The sequence below is a fragment of the Lytechinus variegatus genome, chromosome 15 (assembly GCF_018143015.1).
Source record: "Lytechinus variegatus isolate NC3 chromosome 15, Lvar_3.0, whole genome shotgun sequence".
Lineage (NCBI taxonomy): Eukaryota > Metazoa > Echinodermata > Echinoidea > Temnopleuroida > Toxopneustidae > Lytechinus > Lytechinus variegatus.
Genome location: NC_054754.1, coordinates 9,376,232 through 9,403,683, shown reverse-complemented (window position 1 = coordinate 9,403,683; position 27,452 = coordinate 9,376,232). Strand labels below are relative to the sequence as shown.

Genomic DNA, 27,452 nt, shown 5'->3' with positions numbered 1-27,452 from the left:
GACATGCCGCGCCACATACGGCGCAGCGAAAATACATCAGCTGCTGCCGCGTAGACGAGTAAGCGCTACAAAATTCAATCTTTCAGGTCAGTGTTTCATCAGAATAAGTGAATAATCACTCTTACGCCTGTACTGCTTTCTAAAGGTCCTCCTCAGAATTGAATAAGTGAACACGACGTTGACTTATCAACAGGTCTGGCCTGTTTCAACATCTGATCAGACCCTCCTCCTGCGGCCCCCGACAAACACGGCTCGGGTTTGCGTAGGCTTGGCTTTGCCTTGGCTTGGGCTCGGGCTGTACGGTACCCCGGGGACGGACGGGATCGGTGGTGCATTCATTCAACCAGGCTGGGTCATAGACAAGTCTCAATCTTCGACAACAACAACGACTGGATTCTGTTCCTAAGAAGCAAGACCTATTAAAGATTCAAGACTTAATACTCTGGAGCTTCATGCTGCTGGTAATAAATTGAAAAACGTTAGCTTTTTACTAGTTTTATGGCTTCAAAAAAAAAAAAAACTGGGGGGTCGGGTGCACTCACACAACATGTGTGAGGTTAGTAATAGTATACGGTACTAACCTTGCACAATGGCATATGCATGTGATTGCAAAGTGGACTTTGACGTTTTCATTCATCTTGACGTTTTCATTCATCACACGAATGTGAGGGAATAAAACACCCCAAACCTTTCAATATTTCTCCATTGTGTTAATCTTGATAGTATGATTGTAAAAAATTTAAGTTCCTTTTAAAAAGGAATTGGAATTTATTTATAACAGTGTTTTTATCGCTTACCTCCGAATATCAACCAGGATACTCTGTTCGATCCGTCCTTAATTATCCTTAATACCGCGGTGGAAATTACGCAAACAATCGAAATTCAATTTTTCCTATCGAACATTCTCGATTCAAGTCGTCGGCTCATAATAGGAAATTGTGCCAAAAATCAACAGGTTGCATCTCATGTATATACTTATATGTAAAGTACGCCATCTTTTGACAAGATGATGATGAAAGTGGATTGAACGAGCAAGAAAATAATGCTGATTGCCTAGAATGCAGCTAGCAGTACAAGCTGCAGAACCGTAAACAAAACCGGCCTGTGAATAGTATCACAGGCCCTCTTTAGGCAAAAATTGATATCCACGCTGATCAAGAGGCATCTACGTGAAGAAAAAAAAATGCTTTTCTTTTATTAAAAAAACAGCAAAGAGAAGTCAACAAACGATCCATATGGTTCAGTAAGTGTCATAGCACAATTAGAATTCTTAGCTATGATGTAAAGTCATAGTTGTTTGAGCTAAAAGGTTTGAAAGATTCATGTGTACCAGGTGCATATGAATCCTTCACACGCGAGATGATTTGAAACCATGGGTGGGTCGGGTGTCGACACTACATGTATTTCTTTTTTTTCTTTTTTTACTTTGGATTACGCTAAAAACATGAATTCAGACAATAGTAGTACTTGTAATCATCTTCTATTTTGTTCTATATTATATTTCCAAACATTTTGTACTAAAAATTGATGAAACTTCGCTTGTTAATTTTTCAAAATGACTTTCTAAATTCTAACGTTAAAAGACTCTCTCTCCAAATGGGAAACAATATCCCATATCAGAGCCCAGGACTCGTCCGTTTAATATTAGGCAGACATGGGAACTCTCCATAACATGGGGAAGAATGAGGTCGCAATAGCACTCCAGTAAAAGGGAAAAAAATAATTATGCTCTTACCTTGATTATATGGATGAAGGTCTATTGTGACACAGAATCCTGACATCAAGGCACAAACTGGACCCTCAAGAAAAGGAAAAGTTAGACCTCTATGTCTCGTTCGTTCTCGGTATTGATTGGCCATTTGGGGGGGGGGGTTAGCAGTTTCGTGAAGTCAAATTTAATATTATTTTATCAAAACGTGCGGAATAATTATTGTTGTATTAAAGATTACCATCTGCTGACTAGTGGGTAATGGTTTCTTAGATGCATTTGTTTTTTTTCCACATATAAAAACAAGTGCGAGGAGTCTTGTAAGCAAATTATTTTTACTCTCCAAATGACTCCTGGCTTAATGAGTTTGCCAGTCCAACTTCAAACGGGGGGGGGGTGCTGGTCCATAAATAAGGATCCTCCAACTTCCAAGCAAGCCTGCATCCCCCAAAATAATGCTTATAAACCAAGCCAAGGCAGATCATGTCCTTGAAAATTCAAATTGTCCTTGCTGATTGACAATTTTTTTATCTCACCTCTCCCTGCAGGTTTTTGATGGCGCGCTTTTGTCACATTGCGTCAAGTTGATGCCTGTTACCATGGTTAGATACGCTATTTTAATGAGTCCATTGTTTTTTGCCAGATAGTCCACTCTTCAATCAGTAGACTCATGAATGAAATAGCGTAACCATGGTAACAGGCATCAATTTGGCGCAATGTGACAAAAGTGAGCATCAGCATTGGACATGTTTTATACACGCACCTGATACGCGCTAATCTGCATAAACCATGGATTCAACCGTTGGTTTTCAAAACCACTTTTGTGAATTCGGGCCTTTGAGTGTGCTAAAAAAAAATACACTGTACTGTCATCAAATTCTACAGAATTGTTTGTGATATTCAAGTGGGGAAAGAAATAATCTGGTAAACAATAAGGAATACAAGTTGTAAAAAGCAGAAATAATGAATGGGGACTTGAAAATTGGTCACAACATCATTATAAAGTATAGTAGGGACAACTTTTCAATTTGCTTTAATTTTAATAAAATGACTAAAAATGTTTACAAAAGTTATAAACAGAATGACATTTTTCTAGTGTTTATGTAGTGTTAATCTGGTCCTTTTATAAGGGGTGGATGAGAAAACCACAAATTCATAAAATCGTCATTTAAAGTTTATACTCTTCATGATTGCTTTGTGATTTTTAACCATGAAACTTTCTTATTGTCTGATTTCCATTACAGTATATGCATTCTGTTAATTTTTCTGTTTCTCTTATTTACATCCTTCCACACATTTGAGGTGGATATTTACCTTTGATTTAAACTCTGTTTTTTTTCAGATAAACTTTATCACCTGTTAAGCTAATCAGAAAGATATCAGGATGTTTTCAGCATTAAAGAAGCTGGTTACCAATGAGCAGGGCGAAACAAGACCCAGTATTCCCTCTGGGATGCAAGCCATGGGCGTCAGTCTGCAGCGAAAGTTTGCCCGAGGAGTACAATACAATAGTGAGTATCTACTTATGTACTTTGCTGTGCCTCCCTAGGTAATAAAACGAGAGGACGGAGACTTTATTAATTGCATATGTAGGGATACAAATGATTTGTTACATGATGTACTAGCTCTCATTTCAGAGTGCGAAGCCTGGCATACCAATGTTGATTCATTCTCAAATGCATTCGATTTGTACATGTAGTGTAATCTACTTATTGGTGCAATAGTAGGCTACACATAGCATTTACTAGGAGTTTTCGTTTTGTATGGCAGATGCTTTTACAGTGGCAAAAAAAAAATGATTGAACTAGCTCCCCTGTAGGGATTTTGTCATGGATGCAATTATCAAAATGTGAAATCCATTCGCCTAAGTAGCTTAATCCATGTCCCTGATACAGGGAAATGCATTGATATTTGATATCTTTCCTTTTGTACATGTATAGCAAGGGTATACTGCTTTCATTGGCTTTGTTTTTGTTTAAACACCCATACAATGTACTGTTGAAACACGTAATGAAGAGCATTGAGATGTACTTTGGATATGATCACTATTACACTGTTTACACAGTTACATCTATGTACTTAAAGAAATCATATTGATAACACATGAGCAAGGACGAGACAATCTTTCACCCCAAACTCGATCCACCTGTTCAACGCGACTGCACAAAGATACTGATCAATTTGACAATTAGCCACCGAATGAATGTGTATGTCGTACTCTTGATTCTTTATACTTTAATCTCTATTCGAATGTTATAATTACTGTTACAAGACATTGACCATGTAAACCCTATGTTTGAATTAAGTATATTATTCCTGCTGACTTGTTGATTTATTCATATTTGTCATCTCATTTGTAAACTTCATTTCCTTGAAAGCATTACTTTGTATAAATTTGTAATGCACCAGTGAACGGCAAATTTCCCATCAGGGGATAATAAAATAAAGTTATCAAACATACATGTGTAATTTGGATTGTGATTACTCTGTTTAGAACAAGTAATGAAGTGACTCTGTTCTTTTGATGGCAGTCCAAGCGTTGCTTTTTTTTAAACTGACCTTTCACAATCCAGTGTACATGGATACGGGGGGGGGGGGGGGGGGGGGTTAGGGGAAGATAGTTTTTTTAATTTATTTTTTGTGTGTGTCTTTCTTCTTTTTTCCAGTGAGGGTCATAATCAAAGGTGACAGAAACACTGGGAAGACAACTCTGTTCCATCGGCTTCAGGGAGGGAAGTTTATAGACGTATACCTTCCAACTTCTGAGATTCAAGTTGCTAGCATACAGTGGAACTACAAAGGTATGATGCATAAGCCGATGTTCTGTAGTATGCTTTGCAAATAAGTTTGGAAACACTTGCTTGAAAGATTTAAGTATGATATGATGTAATACACAGTGACTAACATGCTATCTCCGCCTCCCTATTTGTAGCCGTTTTCTCTACTTATTAATTTCCTTTTTGTAGCTTTTGAAAAAAACCGCTAGAAGTTGGTCAATTTTGTACATTTAAATTTCTCCTTAGATATTTGTTTATTATATGGCTAAAAATGGCTATAGAACTGCATATTTTGTCCATTTTCAACAGTGTTGCTCACTGTGATAATAAACAAAGTTTATTGGGGGCCATACAATATCCAGGCAGCAGGAAAATTTTGCCTCTTGAAATACAAAATCCTTTATCGTCATGTTTGAGCTGCACCTGTTGCACGAAACTTAGCGATTGATAGTGGGACTGATTTCAACAATGGATTGCATTGTGTATAGTCAATGGTGATAATTAGCCCACCAATCAACCGCTAAGCTTCATATTATTCCGTCATACCATTTTTGTTCCACCAAACAGCTACCGATGATGTGGTCAAGGTCGAGGTCTGGGACGTGGTGGACAAGGGTAAGCCGCGGAAACGAGAGAGAAACACTTTGAAGATAGAGAACAAAGAAACAGAAGAAGAAGAGCCTGAAGACCCTTGCCTGGATGCTTCCTTCCTTGATGTTTACAAAGGAACAAATGGCGTCGTGATGATGCTGGATATTTCTAAGAAATGGTAAGATGTTTATATTGAGGAAGAAGAAATGATAGCAGTTTGAAAAGAAAAATAGAAATTTAATACAAAGGAACTGTTGCCATGAGTGCTTGGGACTCAACAGTGAGGGGGGGGGATTAGATCAAGAGGGAGGCCCAGAATCAATTGAGAAGAGCATATTAACAATTTGATTGGACAAAAGTTTGTTCCAGGATAGCAACAGATACAGTTGAATCATGGAGTGACCAGAATCTGAACTGGGAGAAAATACTCAGATAGAAGATATTTTAATGAGCTGTAGTCAAGTTGACATGATAGATCATTTCCTGAACAATCTGGGCCCTGTTGCAGAAAACTTACTGTTATAGAAACTTTGCCATTCAAAAAGCTTTCATGGAATCCTTGATTTTTGATTGGCTGTTGAGTCATGTTACCATGGTAGCTACCAATGAATGGCAAAGTTACTGTAATACTTGTTTGCAACGGGCCGCTGTTCACTTTGTACTACATCGTTGATGGTGATAATGATGATGTCCCGGTGTACACTGTAGCTTTGCATGATTTTCTTAAATGTTCGCTCTTCCTTGTAAATATCTTCTTAACTCCTGCCCCTTTCTCCTCTCTTTCCTTCTTTCCCTCTCTGTCTCTTTCCATTCTCTTTCTTTTTTTTTAATCTCCAATTCATTTAACTCTTCTCCTTTCTCTCCTTTTTCTTTCTCTCCCCTTTCTTTCTCTATTCTCCCTTCTCTCCCACTCTGTCTCTTTTCCTCTCTTTCATTTTCTTCTCCTCACTCCCCTCATTTTCTGTTTCTATTTTCTTCCTCTCCGTTTCTTTCATCTGTATCTCTGTCTTAACCACTTCTCTTTACTTTCCCCCTCTGTTTCTCCTCACTTTTTAGGACTTGGAAGTACGTCCAGAAAGAGCTTCCCAAGGTTCCAACCCATATACCAGTATTAGTCATGGCTAGTTTCAAGGACCAGTTTGAAGAGCAGGTAGTATACAGAGAAGAAATTGAATTCTTCATCAAAGAGCTTGACAGGTAAGAAATGAAATGATATAATATAAGAAAATGAAATGGAAAATAAAATATCAGTTAAAACTTACCTATCCTAATTTTCTTTTTGTCATTTGCTCCAAGCCCAGATTCAGTGTGATAAAGCCTGGACTGTTTTTTTTTTTTAATCAATTTTTTTTTATGGAGATCCTTATTCATGTTTACATTACAAATTAACCTAGCATTTCAGAAAGTTTTAATTTGTTTTCTTCTGGTTTTAGTAGGGAAATTTTGAAAAAGGAAAACACTGCAGATTGATATCCAACCCATCATGCAATAAACAATGTACATCTGCCTCCATTTTGGGGTGACAAATTAGTGTATTTTCTTAGCTTATCTAGAAACATCTGGATATGATTTCTCAACAAGAAATAAGAAATCATGAATATTATGACTTAGATTGAAAATTTGTCAGATATCTCGTCACATGAGGATGCTCGTACCAAAAAGATTATTGACTTTTCTTCCTTTCCTCTCTCTTTCTCCTGTGAAGACCCCCAGGCTCGGCTCACATCAGAGTAGCAGAATCTTCCATGAAAAATGGTTTTGGTCTGAAATACCTTCATTCTTTCTTCAACATCCCATTCTTACAGCTGCAGGTATGTTAAAGATAAATTCCAGTTTTGGTAACGATCTCAAAATGACTTTTTACAGAATATAATAAAATGACCACCCAAGTGTCTGTATGAATAAAAAATATGTGCCAAAGGATTCTGGGAGAAATTGTGTAATTGCTGAGAAATAAGCAAAATAAGCGCGGATTTGGGCACTTCCGTCGGGTCTTTTATTCCAGCAACAATAATACACTGTCCCACGTGTGCCTATCTGTGTTAGTGATCTTCAGTGTGAACGTTTTTCAGCGTAGATTTCAAGATTTCACAAAGTTCGGTTTATGTAACTGTACCAGATCTAGATCCTCGATGATATACTGACAATTAAGCCTGGTTTTACAGACTTTCTCATGAAATCAGTGTTTACTGCAACTACTGGCATTTCTCTTTAAATAAAAAAAAATACCTTCCATGTATCTCACTATAAATAGATTGCATTGAAATGCTATACCAGCTTTGTTTGTTTTTCTCTTTTTATTTATAGTTATTTATACTGCATGGTTCAACCTATTAAAGTATTTTTTCTTGAAGAAGGAAATGCACCTTTCCTACCATGAATCTGAAGCGCAATTTTTTTTTAGAAATGTGTATTTACTGAAGTTTGATAAAAATGGACAAGGAAAATTAATTATTAATATTTGTAATTATTTATTTGCTTTAGAAGTGAGTGAAAGTTGGGATGTCGATCCTTATTGTGGTTATAATATGTTGAAGTTTAAGTGGAAGTCAAACTTTATTACCAAGCTTTGGTTATAAACAGCAATATTAATACTGGTATGCAAACAAACAAATGATATTTGGTCTTAAGGGGATCACAAAATAGTAAAGTATATTTGGATGTAAAGAAACTCTACTTTTCATTTTCCTTTATTAATGCCATTATAGACCTTCATTGTATTGACTGAGCGTAATATCAAGTGAAAAATTATTTATTAGAATCAAGAAAGAAGTGAATATTCTTTGTTTTCCCTAATAGTTCAATCAAAACATTTTCAAAGAAATATGGAGAGTAGATCGGCATTACATTAGTGTAAAGATGTAAAATGTGAAATTTCAGCAACTTTTGATGAAGATTTTTTTTTTCTGATGGTTAAACGTCTGTGTATCACGTTTTTCAAAGTATAACTGAGGCCTAACGATTGTTGTTATCATTATTGTTACAATTGTGCAGAGGGAAACACTTTTACAGCAACTTCAGAGGAATCAGCTTGAAACCGATGCAACGCTAGAAGAACTAGATGCCAGAATAGAATCTGAAGACCAGGATTATGATATGTAAGTAATGTGATAGCATTACCTATTCAAAGTAAATGTTGTATTTAATTTTTTGCATTAGGTTGTAATCACCATTATTTTTAGTTATGAATTTAAAAAACAGATTCAATTTTCCGACTTCATTTGTAAATTTACCTTTGAAAGACCTTATGCTCATGACGTCATAATGTCTTAGCGCCCTTCTTCGAGGACATAGCAATACACTTAAACAGAGTTGTCAGATATGCAGCTCACCAATGTGCGCAAGGCAATGGATTCAAGTTATTAGATTCAACTTCTAAGACAGTGATGACATCAAAGGTGTTTAGTAACAAGGTTTTACTTTCAGCAGATACTGGAAGCCATATTTAAATGACTTTACAAATTCCTTGCTTTTCATGTTATTTTTGCTTTGATTTTGGTACATCAAAATGTCTTGGCAGCCACTTGTGTAAATGTATAGTGAAAACCTGTCTTTAGTGGCCACCGAAATTGTTTCCTATTTGAAATGAGTCTATAATACAGAACCTGTCTATAAATTCCACCTGTCTCCAGTGACCAATTTTCCCCCTTGAGTGGTCTTACAGGTTTGACTATATTTGTTATGACCACTGCATATCTTGTGTGACTGGTCCTAGTTCTGAGTTTGGAACAAATCACTTCTTGCTCTTCTGAAAATGTGAATGAAAAGTATATTTTTATTTGATGTTCAAATTAGCTGTAATAATGGTTATAATCTAACAATTTTGGATAATTGCAAACATTTATTTTGGAGTAAAGGCCAAATTGGTTTCAAATCGTAGCCAAGCGTACGATTGCCATGATGTTATTACAACTAGATATATTCAATTTGCTTTTATTCTAATAAGGATGGTAGCATAGTCTCAGCTTTTAACACAAGTATTTGTGCGATAATTTAGAAGTTTGCATAGTAAGATGTTCCATGTGTAAGTATTAGATCAAATTTAATTATATTTTCTTCCAAAATCTGGTCGCAGACCAATCATAAGTTCAAGGTGTGCAGTGGCCACCATTGCTTCACTTTAATCTGTGTTTCATTCTGCATTTTATTCTGTATTTCAGGTATTTGTCGAGTCTTTCCCAAAAGCGATCTGAGAAGTCCAAAGGATCATCCTCATCTCTGAACGTACCCAACGGACAAACACCCAGAAGAGCATCAGGTATGGGAGATGATCTTATGAAGCCCTGTAAACACATAGCTTGATCATAGGGCAGGGTTCCTGCCAAAGAAGAACAAAAGTACTTTCATTGGGTCATTCAATGAGCCAGGTGCATTGCTACATCAGTGCATGACTTGTCTTTTGTAAACCCCTGTGAGAAATCACCATAAAAGATCGCACCCAAACTGAATTAATTTGTAGGATTGAGAAAGTTGCATATATGTAGTATGGTGATATTTATTTGCTTGTTTTATCTCTTTGCTGGTATCGCAAGGATTGTTGGTGAAGTTCTTTTGTATCACAGTATTCAGTTGTAATAGACCTTATGCATGTGATGTCATAATCTCATAGCACCTCCCCCCCCTCAGAGAATATAGGAATACACGTAAACTGAGTTGTCAGGAATCCGCCAGCTGCAGATCACCAACGCATGCAAGGCAGACGCTTCAGCATCTAAGATGCTGACGTGATGACATCATGCTACACTTAAACCAATAGAATCGCTGATATGTCATTGGAAATAACTCAATAGATTTTACAGTCTTGAGTTGATTTAGCTGGTGCGAATATGACTTCACACTTCTTATCCAATATCCAGATACAAGCAGTAATCGAAGCTCATCCGCATCCGTTACTCCTGCCAAACTAAGCCCTGCCCACACACCAAGCCAGCTTACCCCTAGCTCAACTCCGCCCACAATCAGACATACACAGCAAATACAGCCAATCAAACAGCAGCAGCAGCAAGCTCCTCCCACACGGCCTGCTCCATCACCAGCCACCCTGGAGGATGATCAGTCGCTAGGCAACAGGTTCAGCAAGTGGTTTGCTCCGAGCGAGTCAAAGGTCAAACAGGGAACCAGAGTTGAGGATGAAAAATCAGCAGGTTGGCACCCTTTCCTCACCCCTTTCTCTTAATTTTAATTGATAAATGATAATAAAAATAGGATTATATGAAGATGAAATTGTTAATTATTTTATTATTTTTAAATATTCTTTCAACACATCCGGAATGGGAACTGGGGCTCTTGTTTCATTATATGCAACCTGCCACCCCCAAACCATCAGTAGTCACCCAAAATTAATTTCAAGGTTTTGGTTTGACCTTGAAAAAGCACATTCAAATGATATATATATAACTTGTCAAAATCTATAATCCACACAAGTACTTGATTGAATGTAGATGAAATTCACTAAGAGCTTTCAAGAATTAAAATGAAAATTGTATGAATATTCCTAATTTTGAAATTTCAATGTAGTTTATTAGAATTTCTGAATTTCCTGTATATTCCTAATTTATAAGTTTTGATATAATTGTAATTTTGTTTCAATGAAATGTGTCTTCACAGTCATTGAATCACCAGCTGAGATTCACCACTCACGAAAGCAACCCCAAGGAAAGATCAGCAACGTTGATGAGTTCATTCCCGACGAAGGCATTGACAAGGGATTCTTTGACGAGACAGATTCCAAACCTGTGGCCGAGCCCCCAAAGAAGACGAGTATATTCAGCTTTGGGAGGAAAGCCAAGCCAAAACCAAAACCTGAGCCTCCGGCACCGGTTGTAGCTCCACCTCCACCTCCAGACTCTGACAGGTAATAGGATTTGTCTCACTTACATAGCAGAAGACATAGGTGTCATTATTCTGAAGGCATTGTAAAAACGGGAAGCATCACAGCTAATCTGGCACGAGTTTCAGGTCACATGGTCAAAGGTCATTTAGGGTCAATGAACTTTGACCGTGTTTTGGTATCAAATGTAAAAAAACTTGACTAATTTTTTTTTACATTTAAGATAAGTGTTTGTCCATATTCAGTAAGACGTACGTTAAATGATCATCAGGTATAAGCTAATGTAATTTGCTCCATCAATAGGGCCCTAGTGTAATTTCAGGTGACTAGGCCAAGGTCAAAGGTTACTTTGGGGTCAGTCTAAATTTTCAAGATAAATTTTAAATTTAGTATATATCATTTGAAATTTTAAAGGTATGAGAAATGAGATGAGTATAATTTGAGGTTACTGACATACATCCTTGTAAAGTTGCCCAGTAGCAGACACAGGTTCCCACAACCATATTCGGCAGACCCCAGCCCCCACCCCCATCCACTCATCTATACTGGACAACCTGATGTGGGCTAGCCGGGTAAAATCTGTGGAATAAAGCTTGCTGGCCCTGCCTCTTTTATTTTAAGCAAGAAAATAGACATGATAAAGGCAATATAAAAATCTACATCCTAATTGGTTGGTTGAAAGTTATTACAAACTGTCCATATGCCACTCGGGCTGCATGACATCAAATTTTAGGCATGAAAAAAAATTTCAGATTGCCTTTCCTAAAACAAAAACACTTGGAATTAAATGTGTTTTCTTTCATTCTTGTGTATGCCCCTGATTTTTGTGAAACATTAATTGTTACTCTTATATAAAATACTCAGCAAAGTTATTACTTTTTTTAATAACATGAATGCCTTTTTTGGGGGTTGCAGTTTGTTTCCCTCACTCTGATGATACTACTACCATTGTTTTGTTTCACTTTTACAGTGATGATGGAGTAAACCCGATGGTTGCAGGATTCCAGGAGGAACTGGACTCTGAAGATGAAGTGATAGAAGGTGAGGTCCAGGACGTGACACCGGTATCCCCTGATACAGAGGGACCTGATTCCCCATTTGATACATTCTCACGGATGCCCCCCAGGCTCGCAAGCAAGGACATGTCTAGTGAAGACGAAGATGGTAGGCCGGTCGTTGCAATGGACGATGATGTTATAGATTCGGATGACGATGCACCATCGGCACGGTCAAAGCTATCCAGTCAGCACATGGGTTGGAGCTTTGAAAAGAAATTGCCATCGGTTCAAGAGTCCAGTAGGACTGCGGCCACCTCCAGCTTGTCCCCCAAACCAAGCACTGAAACAAAAAGACAGTCCAGGGTCTCCACTTCGTCGTCCTCGTCCGCACCAGAGACTCATGTGACGATATCCTCAAGGACACAGGGTGCTTCAGGGTCTCAGGTAACCCCCACTCAGGACATTGTCTCTTCGGAAGACGAAGTGGCGGAGGTTAAGGTTTTACAGGACTGTGAGGATATATCAGAGGATGATGCACAGAGACCGACATCATTAAGAACTGATGATGGACCAAAAACTGATTCAAGACCGTCCAAGATCGCCCAAGAGGATAGTGATGAGGAAGTAACAGAAGCCTTAGAGGTAACTTCTATGATGAATACTGATTGATAGCATATTTCTGTGTTCTTTTATGAAGATTGCATTAATGTTTATCACCTATTTTTATATGTGATCTTTGCTGTTTCTGTTCTGTAGTGATCTAATATGTTTTGATGTGTTATAAATCTCTACATTATCTTCCTAGGCACCAACTACCCCAAGTCAAGAAGTATCTTCCCCAGCATCTCTTGGTCTGACATTACAATTAGAAGATCTCAATTTCTTAGAGAGCGTAACTTCAAAGCCTGCCAAACCAGTAGTCTCAAGTAAGTTCATTTGTTTCATATGATTAACTTTGAAAGGGAGGTGAAATGTAGTAGTGAAGAATTCGGGATGGGGGGCAGTTTAACCCCTGAAACTTCCAAAATAGCCACATGATATTGATAATTTGCTCATTAACAAAGTAATTTTAATGGGATAGGAAATTACCTCATTTTTAGACTATATGTTCTTTTTTTTCTTGAATATAGAGAAATAAAAAAAAACACAATATAACTTTAGGATCTTGTTAGTGAATTTACATTTTGGGGGAAAATTTTGCGTTTTCCAGTTTAAGACTTACTTTTTTGGGTATTCAGTAAAGCCTATCACGTACCAGTGATGAGTTTGATGTTTATATCGTTTGTAGGAAACCTATCACGTACCAGTGATGAGTTTGATGTTTATATTGTTTGTAGGAAACTTATCACGTACCAGTGATGAGTTTGATGTTTATATTGTTTGTAGGAAACCTATCACGGGCCAGTGATGAGTTTGATGTTTATATTGTTTGTAGGAAACCTATCACGTACCAGTGATGAGTTTGATGTTTATATTGTTTGTAGGAAACCTATCACGTACCAGTGATGAGTTTGATGTTTATATTGTTTGTAGGAAACTTATCACGGGCCAGTGATGAGTTTGATGTTTATATTGTTTGTAGGAAACCTATCACGGGCCAGTGATGAGTTTGATGTTTATATTGTTTGTAGGAAACCTATCACGTACCAGTGATGAGTTTGATGTTTATATTGTTTGTAGGAAACTTATCACGTACCAGTGATGAGTTTGATGTTTATATTGTTTGTAGGAAACTTATCACGGGCCAGTGATGAGTTTGATGTTTATATTGTTTGTAGGAAACCTATCACGGGCCAGTGATGAGTTTGGTCTTTATATTGTTTGTAGGAAACTTATCACGTACCAGTGATGAGTTTGATGTTTATATTGTTTGTAGGAAACCTATCACGTACCAGTGATGAGTTTGGTCTTTATATTGTTTGTAGGAAACCTATCACATACCAGTGATGAGTTTGATGTTTATATTGTTTGTAGGAAACCTATCACTTACCAGTGATGAGTTAGATGTTGATATTGTTTGTAGGAAACTTATCACGTACCAGTGATGAGTTTGATGTTTATATTGTTTGTAGGAAACCTATCACGTACCAGTGATGAGTTAGATGTTTATATTGTTTGTAGGAAACCTATCACGTACCAGTGATGAGTTTGATGTTTATATTGTTTGTAGGAAACCTATCACGTACCAGTGATGAGTTAGATGTTTATATTGTTTGTAGGAAACTTATCACGTACCAGTGATGAGTTAGATGTTTATATTGTTTGTAGGAAACCTATCACGTACCAGTGATGAGTTTGATGTTGATATTGTTTGTAGGAAACCTATCACGTACCAGTGATGATTTTCATCTTTATAATGTTTGTAGGAAACCTATCACGTGCCAGTGATGAGTTTGATGTTTATATTGTTTGTAGGAAACCTATCACGTACCAGTGATGAGTTTGGTCTTTATATTGTTTGTAGGAAACCTATCACGGGCCAGTGATGAGTTTGGTGTTGATAGTGTTTGTAGGAAACCTATCACGTACCAGTGATGAGTTAGATGTTTATATTGTTTGTAGGAAACTTATCACGTACCAGTGATGAGTTTGATGTTTATATTGTTTGTAGGAAACCTATCACGTACCAGTGATGAGTTAGATGTTTATATTGTTTGTAGGAAACCTATCACGTACCAGTGATGAGTTTGATGTTTATATCGTTTGTAGGAAACCTATCACGTACCAGTGATGAGTTAGATGTTTATATTGTTTGTAGGAAACTTATCACGTACCAGTGATGAGTTAGATGTTTATATTGTTTGTAGGAAACCTATCACGTACCAGTGATGAGTTTGATGTTGATATTGTTTGTAGGAAACCTATCACGTACCAGTGATGATTTTCATCTTTATAATGTTTGTAGGAAACTTATCACGGGCCAGTGATGAGTTTGATGTCCTTGTCTCGGTGGTCCAGGATGAGGACATCAGTGATTGTGAGACAAACACCAGTACTAGTACCAGCAGCTCTGCCAAGAAGAAGAAGAAACACAAGAGCAAAGACAGAGAAGAGGTACAGTATAATTCAAGGATAATAGTTTTGATATTAGGATTTTGGAGCAGGCAATAATTGTCTTATTGCTTTCTCCCGTGTTTTTCATCGACAACTGTACTATAAATAGGAGGGCAATATTTATTGATATTTTATTGGCTGTTCCTTTAGGATCACATCAAATATACCGGGCTGACTATAGTAATATGGTTCTGGCAATATATTTGATGTTCCATGAAAGAGGAGCCAGTCAATATTGCTTTTATTACCTACATCTGTGTAATGTGGAATACAAGCTGTTATTTATATGTGACTGTTCTCTTGTAACTGCTTCTTATTTCAGGTTACTCTTGAATGTGATGAAGTAATCCTGTCTCAGTAATTATGGCATAATTGTTACCACGCAGGCGTGCGTACAAATCTTGCGCTTAGATTTGATAAGCTGGGAATACATGCATCATGGGAATCATAGAGCCACCATGCATGATCTACAAGATGTTGCCTCTCAAACTGGTTCCAACCAGGTTTTGTGAATATTGCTCGCTGCCGAATTTACAAACATTCAATGGGGAATCCTGGGAGAGAGAAAATATGGTATGACATTGCTGCGAAAGAAGAAAATGCAGAGTATCCAAAATGACTGCCGCAGAAATAAATCTTGTAATAGTTGTGATGGCATGATTTAGGAGCAGACAATAATAGTCCTATTGCCCTCTGCTAGGTTTTCCCCACAGACAACTGTACTAAAAAGGAGGGCAATATTAAGATCTATTTCTACTCCCACAGGATGATGAGGAGAGGACTCACAAGAAACACAAACACAAGAAACATAAAGACAAGGATAGGGAGGAAAGACACCCCAGGAGAGACTCTAACCCTGACGGCGAAGACCGCAAGAAGAAGAAGAGCAGTTCCGGGTCCAGCTCCAAGAAGAAATCCTCGGGAGAGAAGCGAGAGAAGAAACGAGACGAAGCCTCAAGAGGAGGTGGGGCAGGATCCACAGGAGGAGGAGGGGCAGGAGATCCGATGGATGATAACGCAGCGTTGGAGGCATTCCTCGAAGGTATGGATGCCCCCACATCCAGTAGTGGAAAATATGAAGCATTTTGAAGTCCCATGCAGGCCAATATTTTTATAATTATAAACTTATCTAGCATATTCAAACACTGGTATTACATTCACAATTTTGGGTCATGAAAAGTTGGCGATGTTGGATTAATAGAATTGGAGGGAAATATCACATTGCTTTTATATGAGTCCACAAGCTTTTTTTCCAGTGAAGAGAAAAGTGCAGAGGTACATGTACAAGAGATTACATATACCTTACATATTTCGTTTGCAATTTATCAGTTTTGTCACATCGTATTTAGTTCATTTCATTTCAAATAATTAAGTATAAAAAAAATGCATGCTAATGTAAAAAAAAAAATGCGGCTATGAGAAGCTCTGATAAGTTGAAAGAATGTCTGCTGTCCACTGACAGAACGAAGCAACTTTGGATTGGAATGAGTTTCTTAGTAAATGAGGAAAAATGTCTCATTCTTTTGTTATGTGCAAACTATATAGAGTACTTGTGTTTCAAAACATCAAAAATAGGGGGCTATGCCACACCGATTCTGTTGGAATCATGTAGATCTTGCATAACATTCCCAAATCAAGAAAAAAGTCCATTTTGAAAATAATCAGGATTGCTTTCTTTTGTCAGGGGACGGCAGATGTAGTGTGATTTGTAACAAAAGCATTATACTCTTGTATGTCAGAAACCGTGGTCTGTAAGATTTAAGTTATGAAAATCTGAATATTAATGTCAAATTTCATTGTTTTTTTTTCTTTCTCTGTTTAATTCTCTTTCTCAATACAGGATTTTAAGTGCCCCAGAATGAGTACAATATCTTGCCTTCCAAAACCAAAGGTTATGTCATAGGCCTGAATTCATTGTGTAGATTTTTTGACCATGACATGATTTAACCTACAAATGCATTGTGTGTACACGTGCAAACTGAATTTACCTATGGTATTACACTCCACCATGGTTCAAATAACTTTAAGTGAATTCAGGCCTATATTTTTTTTCAGGGCCTTTGCAGCCATTACCAAATTATTTATTAACACTTTTAAACTGCTTTCATCAGCTACTAACAATAATCAGCACTTTTTTTTAATGTCAGATATTTCATGAGTGCCATCCCATCTGAAGAGAATAAAAGGGTTAATCAAAAACTTAAACCTCAATGAATGGTTTATCACTCTAAATTCAGTTTTGAAAGTAAAATATTGGATGCTTATATACCACCTTTATGTGGATCGCCCTGTGTTCCAATAATGCAATAATTGTATTAAAATTCTTGGGACGGCTAGAATATTTGCATCTCATGTAAACACTTCGAAGAAAGCTTGCTACCGCTAGTCCATTCATGCTTTGGTGTTTATTATTTTCCATCAAACTGTCGTTGAGAAAAATTTTGGTAAATCCACCTTCGAATGCAATGAAAATCATGAAATTTACCTGCACCCATAACACTCTCCTCAAAAATTAATATATTCTTGAACATGGTAACTGCAGCTTATTTTTATGGGTTTTTTTTGGTATTTTTTTGTAGTGCATATTTCTTATGGGATCAAGGAACTGTTGTATTGACAATCATCTAATAACACTAAATCATAAATTCTGTTTAGTTCTGTTTTAAAATGTATCTGTACCTTTTCTTTCATTGTAAGTACTGTTCCCCCTTCTATTATACTAACTGAAAGAGAATTATCATTTCAATCTTCCTAATACTTGTGAGTCTTTTTATACTTTCCAGATCCATGCACAGTTTTAACTAACAGGGAAATAGCATTTAACCACTGTAATAGTGAAGAATTAATGTGATCTATTGTTTTTTAAAGTTCATACTCTCTATGCCCTCATCTTCCATTGTTTTCATCTCCATTTCTACCCTCCTCATGGGGAGCATTGAACGAAGAGCTTTGTCAGTGATTTTCATGGAATATAATTTGCTGTTAGACAATCAGATGCAGGGGTTTCCAGTAGATTATAACGTCTGTCATTGCAAACCGCTGGCAAATCTCTTCATGAAATGCTCCCCATCAAGTGCAGCAATGTACCTTGATAAAAGCCCAATCCGGGCCTTTTACCAGGGGAGAGAATCACAAAGACTTAAGTGTGACTTAGCACCAAACTTAAACGCTAACATGCACATGATTAATGCTTCAATAGATTGATGGATACGCATCAGTGCGCATCCCATGTGCATGATCTGACCAATGCAGCACGCAAACCACATTTAAGTGCAACTTTTAATCTTTGTGAAACACCCCCCATAACTCATGCCCTAAAAGCACTATGTGTTATGACATTTCCCATTGCTTTGTCTATGATGAATATGAGGATTGACAATGATAAGATGCTTGATGGATTCCTGCGCGGACGAGACGACTCTTGACTTGTAAAGGTGCCTTTTATTAGCATCTTTTCTGGTCCACCAGTTTCAGCATAGACAAAACAGTGTGGAATGCAGAGAAACCACAATAAAAGACACTGAGTGTAATTCATGTGAATGGCTGCAGTGTAGACTTATAAAGATGCCTAATTCTGGGGGATGTAAATTAATAGAAAACAGGGGAATGTAGGGAAGGCTACTGCAAAAGATGCTGAGTGATATTCATGCTAAAGCTGCAGCATAGACTTGTAAATGTGCCTAACTCTGTGGATGTAAACTTTACCTGAAAATATTCATAAAGTCATAGAAAATAATGGGGAATAGAATGCAATGGAAACTAGTGTAAAAGACACAGAGTATTAAAGTCATGCATGATTAGATAAGATAAGATAAATGGATTTTATTAAAAACAACATGTCTCGCAGTAAAAACTGAAATGAACATGAATTACAGATTAAAACAATTACAAAGACAAAAAGCAATATAAAGTATTAACAGAGGAATTTAAATTAAAATTAAGGGGTCACTCTCGCAGTGCACTTAATTTCGGCAAGGAGGAATACATTTCCAGGCACCCCAAATGGGGTACCTGTAGAAAATTAACTTTGAATGCAATCATCCAAAGTGCACCACGAAAATGACCCTGTAAATACTTGACATGAAAAAAATCTATATATAAAAAAATACTAAGTTCTTACTTCGGTATAACAAGGCATAAATTAAACTAGATTCGATTCATAAAAAATCATGAGTAAAGTTAAAACTATCAAAATTGTACAGAGGAAACCATTAGGACTTTACATTTATTATTGATAAAATACTTTACTACTAATAAAATAGGGAAAACTAGCATTTATATAAAACAGAATTTCAAAATATATGGACCCTAATTGCACTTAAAATTAGTTACACTAGTGACTAGGCTTATTTATGTGAGATATTGCACTAAGAGAGAGAGAGAGGTGGAACGAGAAGTATTACATGTATATAAAGTCATCAAGCAATGGAAACCTCATATACAATGAATAAATTAAAGTTATATAAGATATAATTACAATTAACGCCAATATTTAATTATAAATGCATTGTCAATGGTAACTTGTATTTTTTTAATTATTGTTTTAATTTACATTCCATAAACCCAGTAGTTTGCTTTTCATTTCATTGATTATATGGTAAATAAGTATGTATGTAACCTTTATGTACGCAAATTGTGGTTTAGCAATTTTCCAAATAATGTAAATATAAACGTTAACTAGTTACGCCAGAGTTGATATTCCAATACATTTGAGACCAGTAGGTGTGCAGGGTAAGACGAAACCATGAGATGACATAATTTTCTTTTTTTTTAAAGTGTCAAAAGCCAAAAAATTGTAAAAACTTGTTAAATACAAAAAAAATAATCTCGAAGTCATGCAATCAGGAAAGTGTCACTTGTTCATTTACAGTCCATATTCATTCAGCAGTCTGTGGAAAAAAGGAACAGGACTGTTTTTCATTCTAGTAGTTCTACTTCTTGGTTCAACACAGACACGTTGTTTCCTAAGCTCTCGACGATGTTCAGCAGGTGCAAACCATCCATGTACTGCATTCAACTTGAAAGCACTGCGAGCAAAGGAAAGACACAACTGAACCCTTCTTTCGGACAACGTCTGCAAATTTGTCACAGAAAGAGCATTTTGGTATGATATGTACTGATTCGATAGGATGATTCGCAGAGCACGTTTCTGGACGCCCTCGATGGTCTTAGCCTGCTGTTGGGTGAGGGAACTGTGCCAAACTTGACATGCATATTCCAAAACTGGTCTGATGAAACCGGTGAATACTAATATCATGTCATTAGGAGGGCAAGAAAATGGCTTCAACGATCGCAACAAGAACAGACGGCGATTTGCACGAGAGACAATAGCATCTACATGTTTATCCCATCTAAGATTATCCTGAATTGTGATTCCAAGGATTTTGGTGTCATTCACTTGCTGGACCGTTTCCTGACACAATTCAATGTTAGGTTGTGAACGAGTGGTTTTACTAAATGATACTTCAAATGTGACACACTTCTTGGCATTAAGTTTAACATAGTTGTCCTCGCACCAATTTTCCAGATATGATAGAGCATCAAGCAATCTGTCCTGGTGGTCACTAGCTTTCCGTGAACAGGCAATAGACATATCATCAACATATTTCCAATGGTTTACCGATAGATCCCGCATAAGGTCATCGATCAAAACAAGGAAAATTAGTGGACCCAGACGTGTGCCCTGTGGCACTCCGGCATCAACGCGTTGCCATGATGAACAGGTGTTGTGGAAACGGACGCTGTACTCGCGCTCCGTCAGGAAGTCGCATATCCAGGAAATGACAGCAGGCTGTACACCTAGGTCAATCAGCTTCGTGATGGCAACTGTATGGCTTACACGGTCGAATGCCTTTTTAAAGTCAGTGCAGACAACAGTAGAAATGTTGGTTGGAGCTTCAGCTTTCTTCGCAAGGAAGTTGATGAAATCGACAAGGTAGTGAGTAGTTGACAGCCCCGTTCGGCATCCATACTGCATGGGATCAAGAATCGCTGAAGTATTACAGATGACCTGCTTGGCGATGAATAGTTCTGCGATTTTTGCGAAATGATCCGTCAAGGAGATAGGGCGTAAATTGTCAAATGTCACTGGCGGAGATTCCTTGGGCAAAGGTACCAGAATAGCTTTCTTCCAACAAGATGGGACACTGCAAGCTGCGTATGACAGGTTAAGAATGTGACATAATGGGGTGGCAAGAAAGATAGCGAATTCACGAATAAGTCTCCCTGTTATCCCATCTGGACCACCGGATTTGCCAGGTTTGATCCTCTTCAACTCATTATATACCTGCCACACGTTAACCTGCTTAGCTGGTTGAGCTGAAGGGAGATATGCAGGCAAGGCATTTCTGTCGAGTGGTGGTATATCGGCGTTAACATCTGCGAAGAAGGATTTGATTTTCTCTGCTGTTTGTGCGTCCAAGTCTTCAGAATTAGCCTCACATGAATCATGAACCACTTCCAATGGGGGACTCCTGTTACCAGTAAGTAGTTTAATGTGTTTGTACCAACTGGCAGGGTTCTCGTCTTTCAGATGCTTCACTCGACCTACGTAGAATTCAGTCTTCAGGTTCCGAATCTCTCTTTGGACCTGATTGCGAAGTAATTTCCAGCGGGCTTTGTCACCTTGTATAAACGCATCCTGTCTTTTCCGTATAAGGGATTTCAGGTACGGGGTTACCCAAGGTTTATCACGATGGTGAATCTTAACTTTCTTTATCGGAAAGTTCTGATTCATATGTGAGTCAAGTTGATTATAGAAGGTGTCACAAGCAGATTGGACGTTGTCATCGGTAAGAACTTCTGCCCAGTCATGGTGCGAGATCCAGTCCCAAATCTCTGTATGTCAGAGGCTTTCATAGGCCGGATTACTCTAGTCATCGAACGGTTACTTCTCTTATCACGCACAGAGTTAGGTGACCAGAGTACACAGTTGTGATCCGAAGAGCCTATAGGTGACAGGATTTGAGGCTTGGAATACAAGTTGGCAAAATTAGTCAGAACTTTGTCCAGAACAGCATCGCCTCGAGTTGGTAGACTGACTATCTGCCTCATATCATTTCCAGAGACTAGCTGTTGAATACTCAGACGGTTGAAATCACCTAGGATGATGAATCCTGCTGACTGATATTTAGTCCTCAGTATGTCCATACACCGTAGAAGGTACTGAATGAGATCTTCACCATGATCATCATTTGGTGGAGAGTAGACCGCTGCGACACATATACAGTTCACTGAACGAGGAAGGCGATGAGGTCTCAACTTGACCCAGGAGACCTCAAGATGACCAGGTTCAGGTAGTCCATCGATGTATTGAGGGTTGAAATGGGGTTTCACATATATGGCCACCCCACCCCCTTTCCGCTCAATTCTTGACTTGGTAAATACTTTGTATCCGTCAATAGAAAAAGAGCTCTCAGGTTGGTCGGCAGTCAGCCAAGTCTCTGTAACAGCGCACAAACCTATTCTTTGCTGATTTAGAATGATGTCTAGTTCATCTAATTTGTTATTAATTGACCGTAAGTTGCAAAGAAAAACAGCTGGTAGTACAAGTTCAGTAGAATTGCGTTCGAAGATGACATGAGTCAAATTCTTTTCATTGACACAGTGTTCATTTCTTGATTTAGTTTCGTCACGATTTGATGATAATACTTTGATAGTACGACGGATATGTCTACCCCCACGACGTCCTCGATGCCTTGCTATACCGAAATCACTGATAACAGTTTTTACTTCATTGCTGAGAGGTTCACTGACATTATTACGTAATGCCCGGAGCTTCTCGCTTGTATACCGGTGTATCGACACGGGCCTGTCCAGACATGCTTGCGATGAATCCATGCATGACGAATGAAACCACGTACCGGTATCACAGTTCACAGTATGTACTAATGCATAGGCGAATACAAAAAGGCGAAGGCAGAAAACTTGCACATATTTCATCTTAATACTCACAGTCTACTCCATTACAGCATATAAAAGTCACTTCGATGGATTATCAGGAGTTCAATAATGAAGATGATAAAGTTAAAAATAGCATTCAAACTCGAAAACCACTCTTCAAATTGAAGAATTTCAGGAGCACTTTTCTCCCCGTCGGCACAGCATGACAGCGCCCTCCATCATCTGATTTATAAAAGACTTGAATATAAAGTTCCCAAAAGTGACTCAAGTCTGCTGTCGTTCGTCAATTTATGTCTGTATTTATAGTAATTTCAAATACAAGACATTGTGTGTTAGGGCAAATAATATACATGTACTTCAATCATACTAAAAGTATGCATTATCATGTTGATTCGGTATTTTTGCAACTTTAGCTATGATTAGAATAAAGAAGAGACTCAATTTGTCTTGCCATACATTTCATTCTTTGGTAAAACATGAGTAACTTTGAGAACAGTTTTGTGAAACATCATCCCGTTCCGTAGGCAATGCTTTATTTGAAGTGCTGCCATCATCATAACTAATACACTTTAGCTGGTAGGTCTTAACAATGAAATGTTTCATAATGCAACAGTGATCATGTTGTTAACATGTTTGTTGCATAAGAACGAGTATTCATGAACTCTATCTTAAAAGGCCAACGATGATGCATAGAGACTCAACATTGACATGCATACAGGGCCCACTGTCACAAAGACCAACAAATGCACAGTTTCTGTAACAAGTTCACTATCAGCCAATCAGATGGAAATATTTCAGTAGCTTAAAACTGCTATTGCAGATAAGTTATTTTTACAAGTTTCATGAAATTGGTTCATATTAGGAGAGAGTGGCATAGAGGGAGCATATGCCCCTATCCTTTAACTGTACTGGGACCTATTTTACAAATACTTGTCAAATAACAAATGTACGATTTCTAACAAATTAACCATCAGCCAGTAAAATTGAATGATTTCAGTAGATTGAAACTTATTGTTAATTTGTCATCAGGGGCCATGGAAACCCACTTTTTTCCAGAACTGTGTATAAAAATGTAAAAATTACAATCTGATCGTGATTTTTTGCATGGTCAGCCCCTTCCCCCCCCTTTCAAAACTGTTCCGCGGCCCCTGTGGGCCATTATGTGCCCCACACCCAAAGAGGTGTTGTGCCCCCTCCCCCCCCCCCCCTTTGTTTTTAAATTAGCCTCGCTCTTTGAAGTGTAAACTTTTATTTTGCTTCTAAGAAATTCCAAAGAATATATTTCTGTGCCCTCTATTCTATCAAACCCTAGATCTGCTCCTGAACCTGGATAAATATGAATCCTCACATATAAAATCACTTTCTTTGAATTACTTTGATAGTATAAAAAAGAGAGGTAAAGTGGGTAGCATTTTTCATCTTTTGAAGAGATTAAAATCATCTAATATTTTTAATATGGCCTGTCACTGAGTAATTTACATACATTCAGAATTTTTTCCTAATTTTTATCTTAGGAATGCACAGAATGAATAGACTACATACTTTTGTTTTATCATTCCAATTACCTGCATCGATTTTGAAGAAAAAAAATATATTCTTTGGGAAAGAGTTAAGATATGATTAGCATGATCTTCATACCTGCTCTTGCCAATAAAAGTTTGCTGAATATTTGTTGAATAATGATTTGAAAAGGGAGTTTAGATATTCAATTTATTTGTTGTTTGATATGGTAAAGTATTTTTGAAGAGGGATATGAGCTTCCTTACTCTGTTCTTTTCACAAAAAGACTGATGACACTTTTCCTCCTATTCTAAATTGCTTCTTCAACTTAATATGAATTCCATATCCTTTATATTTTTGTTTGGAATTTGAAATGAGAAAACATTGTGATTTGCATAAGCTGCAAATAACTTTCATAGATCTTTTATTTCATTATAATATTCCATGGCGATTACATTTAATGGTAAATGTGAAATATGCTACTGATATTGGGTAGAAGCCGAATATATGTTATTTATCTATTCTTTACTCCCAATTTATGAATTTATGTATATGTGCAATGCAATAATGAAAAATTGGATCATAGTATTTTTGTACAAATTCAGGTCTTATTTTTTTCCAATAGGATTTAGTTGTTTTAATAGCTTGAAATTAATCTTTGTGATTATATGAATAAGTTTGTTGTGACATGATATCCGTTTGTGTTTATTAGCAGTACAAACATATTTGTTTTCATCTCATTTGAATCAAAACTGTAGCTGTTCATAGCTGCGATATGCAAATTACAAGCTGTAGAGAATAGGCAGTGTACAGAGATTGTTTTGTGCTTTATGTATATATCAGATTATAGTAATATTAACAGATGCATATACTGAATTTATGTGCATTCATTCTTTGTATGCCATGTTCAATAAATGCTGTTCCTAGTTTGCTGAAATTCAGTCAGTTGAATATGTCCAGCTGGACATCACTCGTATAACTTCACGATGTAAAATGAACTATAAATGTTTTCCAGCAGAGGAGTTATGATAAATTGTGTAGTTCTGAATTCATTCATCTTTTGTTTTGCCAAGATAAGCTTCAATGTAGCATTATCTTCACACACACAAACTAAAGTCACAAAAAAAGCCCTGCTCATTCTCTTATATTTAACTTTTGTAGTTTGCATTCACATAATCATAGCCGCTGATCACTGCGAGGTCAATAATGAGTATGTTTAAAACGAAACACTTTTCTTGTTACTATGTAATTCCCCCCTTTGATTTGAAATATATGATTGTTTGAATTTTTAATAGTATTTGAAAATACAAAAAGATTTTTTTTTTATGGCAGTGTTTGACATTAGTGTTTCTTCAAGCATTGAAGGATGCGTTGATTCGTTTTGTGTTAGTCTAATGATTGTGAGCCAGTTAAATGGGAAAAATCAACTATTGTCATATAAGCATTAACATGAAATTCATGCTTATATCATATATATAGTATTGTTTTGTTTTCCACATTCCTCTAATGCCCTTTTATTTCTTCCTTTTTTGGGGGGATGATTAATCCCACTTTATGTTTGAAATGCCCCGACATTCCTAATGTTATTTATGTTAAAGCATTGTATTTCTTTTAATCTTAACTTAACAATTAGGTACTAGTTTTTAAGTTCGTTGTACTGGTCTCTTCTTTTTCTTATTTTGGGGCAAACAGAAAAACTCGTGTTTCTCATGTAGTGTTACTTTTGGCCACTTATGCTAAAACGGCAATTCTAGTTAGTTTAGGGAGATGACCCGAATCGCTGATATTTTGAGTACTTAAGAAAAAAAATCAGTATTTAATATTTCTATACTAATAGTTCTTGTCCAAGACATAGTTTATTTATTATTATTGTGCATGACTAAATGCAAACTATTTGAATATTTAAGTTATTGCTTTATAATGAAATAACATAAAACCTCTATTTTTTCTCTACTGCTGGTCATGGTATAAATGTATCTCTGGAATCTTTTGAACAATTCCCAACACATTCAATTGTATTAGAAGTAAAAAAAAAACTCTGCTGATTCACTTGGGGAAGTAATAGTGTATCATATATCTACTGCATTGTGTAAGTTTATCATATTGCAAAACTATTCCATTCTTGCACTGCATGAGAATGATATATGACTGACAACAAGAATTGTAAAAAAAGAACACTTGAAGCACTCACAGAATGAAAAAAACGACTACCATTGATACTCTATTTTCACTTATATTATAACACTTTGTTAATTTCTCTTCCTGATTGTTATTAAACGATTTTTATAGATACCAAGCTCCAAGCTAAATACAGAATGAGAACAAGTAGAAGATATTAACTTTGGTTGTACGTTTTTGTTATGTATTCACCAAATAGAAAAATCATATATTGTAGTACTTTATATTTGTATATATCTATGTATAGTTAAATGAATTACAGTAACTAAATGTAGAATGATGTATTATAAATAAGCCAAAATAAATATTAACATCTTCAAAGTGGTACAAGTCGTGTGTTCTCTTGTTTATTTGTAGTATATCTTGTGGCATGATGAAATCTGAAAGGATATAACTTTTTATAAATGAATATATGCCCTTATTCTCAAGATTAGACAGTCAATCTGCGCCCCCCCCCCAAAAAAAAAAAAAACACGATATAGAGAATAATTGATGTTGTATCATGATTAAATCACATATATGATCAATAAATGACACAATTTAAAGTTAAAGAGGCCCTTAGTCTGAGCTCTGTTTTATTTAAACATCAGTCTAATGTTTTGGTTTAACTATGGACAGCCAAATGTAACACAAATATCTTGATTCATGTGATTGATTCAAATCATTACAAGAAAAATCTTGAAATGATTTATGTAAAACTTATGATTGATACAATATTTTTATTTCTTATCGGCCATTGGGATGATCGTAGTAAACAGAAACAGCTCTACAGTGTAAAGGAATAAATATATTAATCTTAACACAGCTTCCCATAAGTTAAGCACTGACTTTAAAAGATGAACCACTCTTAAGAATATGGGCCAGAGTGCATTTTTTCATTTGATTCCATTAGTTGTATCAACTCTCGTTCATGC

At 36.7% G+C, this 27,452-nt stretch overlaps 1 protein-coding gene across 5 annotated transcripts; it reads left to right on the top strand.

Moving 5' to 3' along the window:
- Nucleotides 1-17,813, top strand: LOC121429254 (rab-like protein 6). Of its 5 annotated transcripts, none has more exons than XM_041626228.1 (15): nucleotides 1-86; nucleotides 3,051-3,219; nucleotides 4,375-4,509; nucleotides 5,053-5,254; nucleotides 6,133-6,273; nucleotides 6,782-6,887; nucleotides 8,071-8,174; nucleotides 9,237-9,334; nucleotides 9,933-10,220; nucleotides 10,684-10,930; nucleotides 11,877-12,546; nucleotides 12,710-12,830; nucleotides 14,810-14,958; nucleotides 15,724-16,000; nucleotides 16,799-17,813. In XM_041626228.1, the coding sequence occupies exons 2-15, from the start codon at nucleotides 3,093-3,095 to the stop codon at nucleotides 16,804-16,806; spliced, it is 2,673 nt and encodes an 890-aa protein (XP_041482162.1). In that variant the 5' UTR covers nucleotides 1-86; nucleotides 3,051-3,092; the 3' UTR covers nucleotides 16,807-17,813. The 5 variants fall into 5 exon arrangements, with proteins under 5 accessions (XP_041482162.1, XP_041482161.1, XP_041482163.1 ...); XM_041626227.1 differs by having other exon boundaries at nucleotides 11-478; XM_041626225.1 differs by having other exon boundaries at nucleotides 12-461.
- The last annotated feature ends 9,639 nt before the right edge of the window (nucleotides 17,814-27,452 follow it).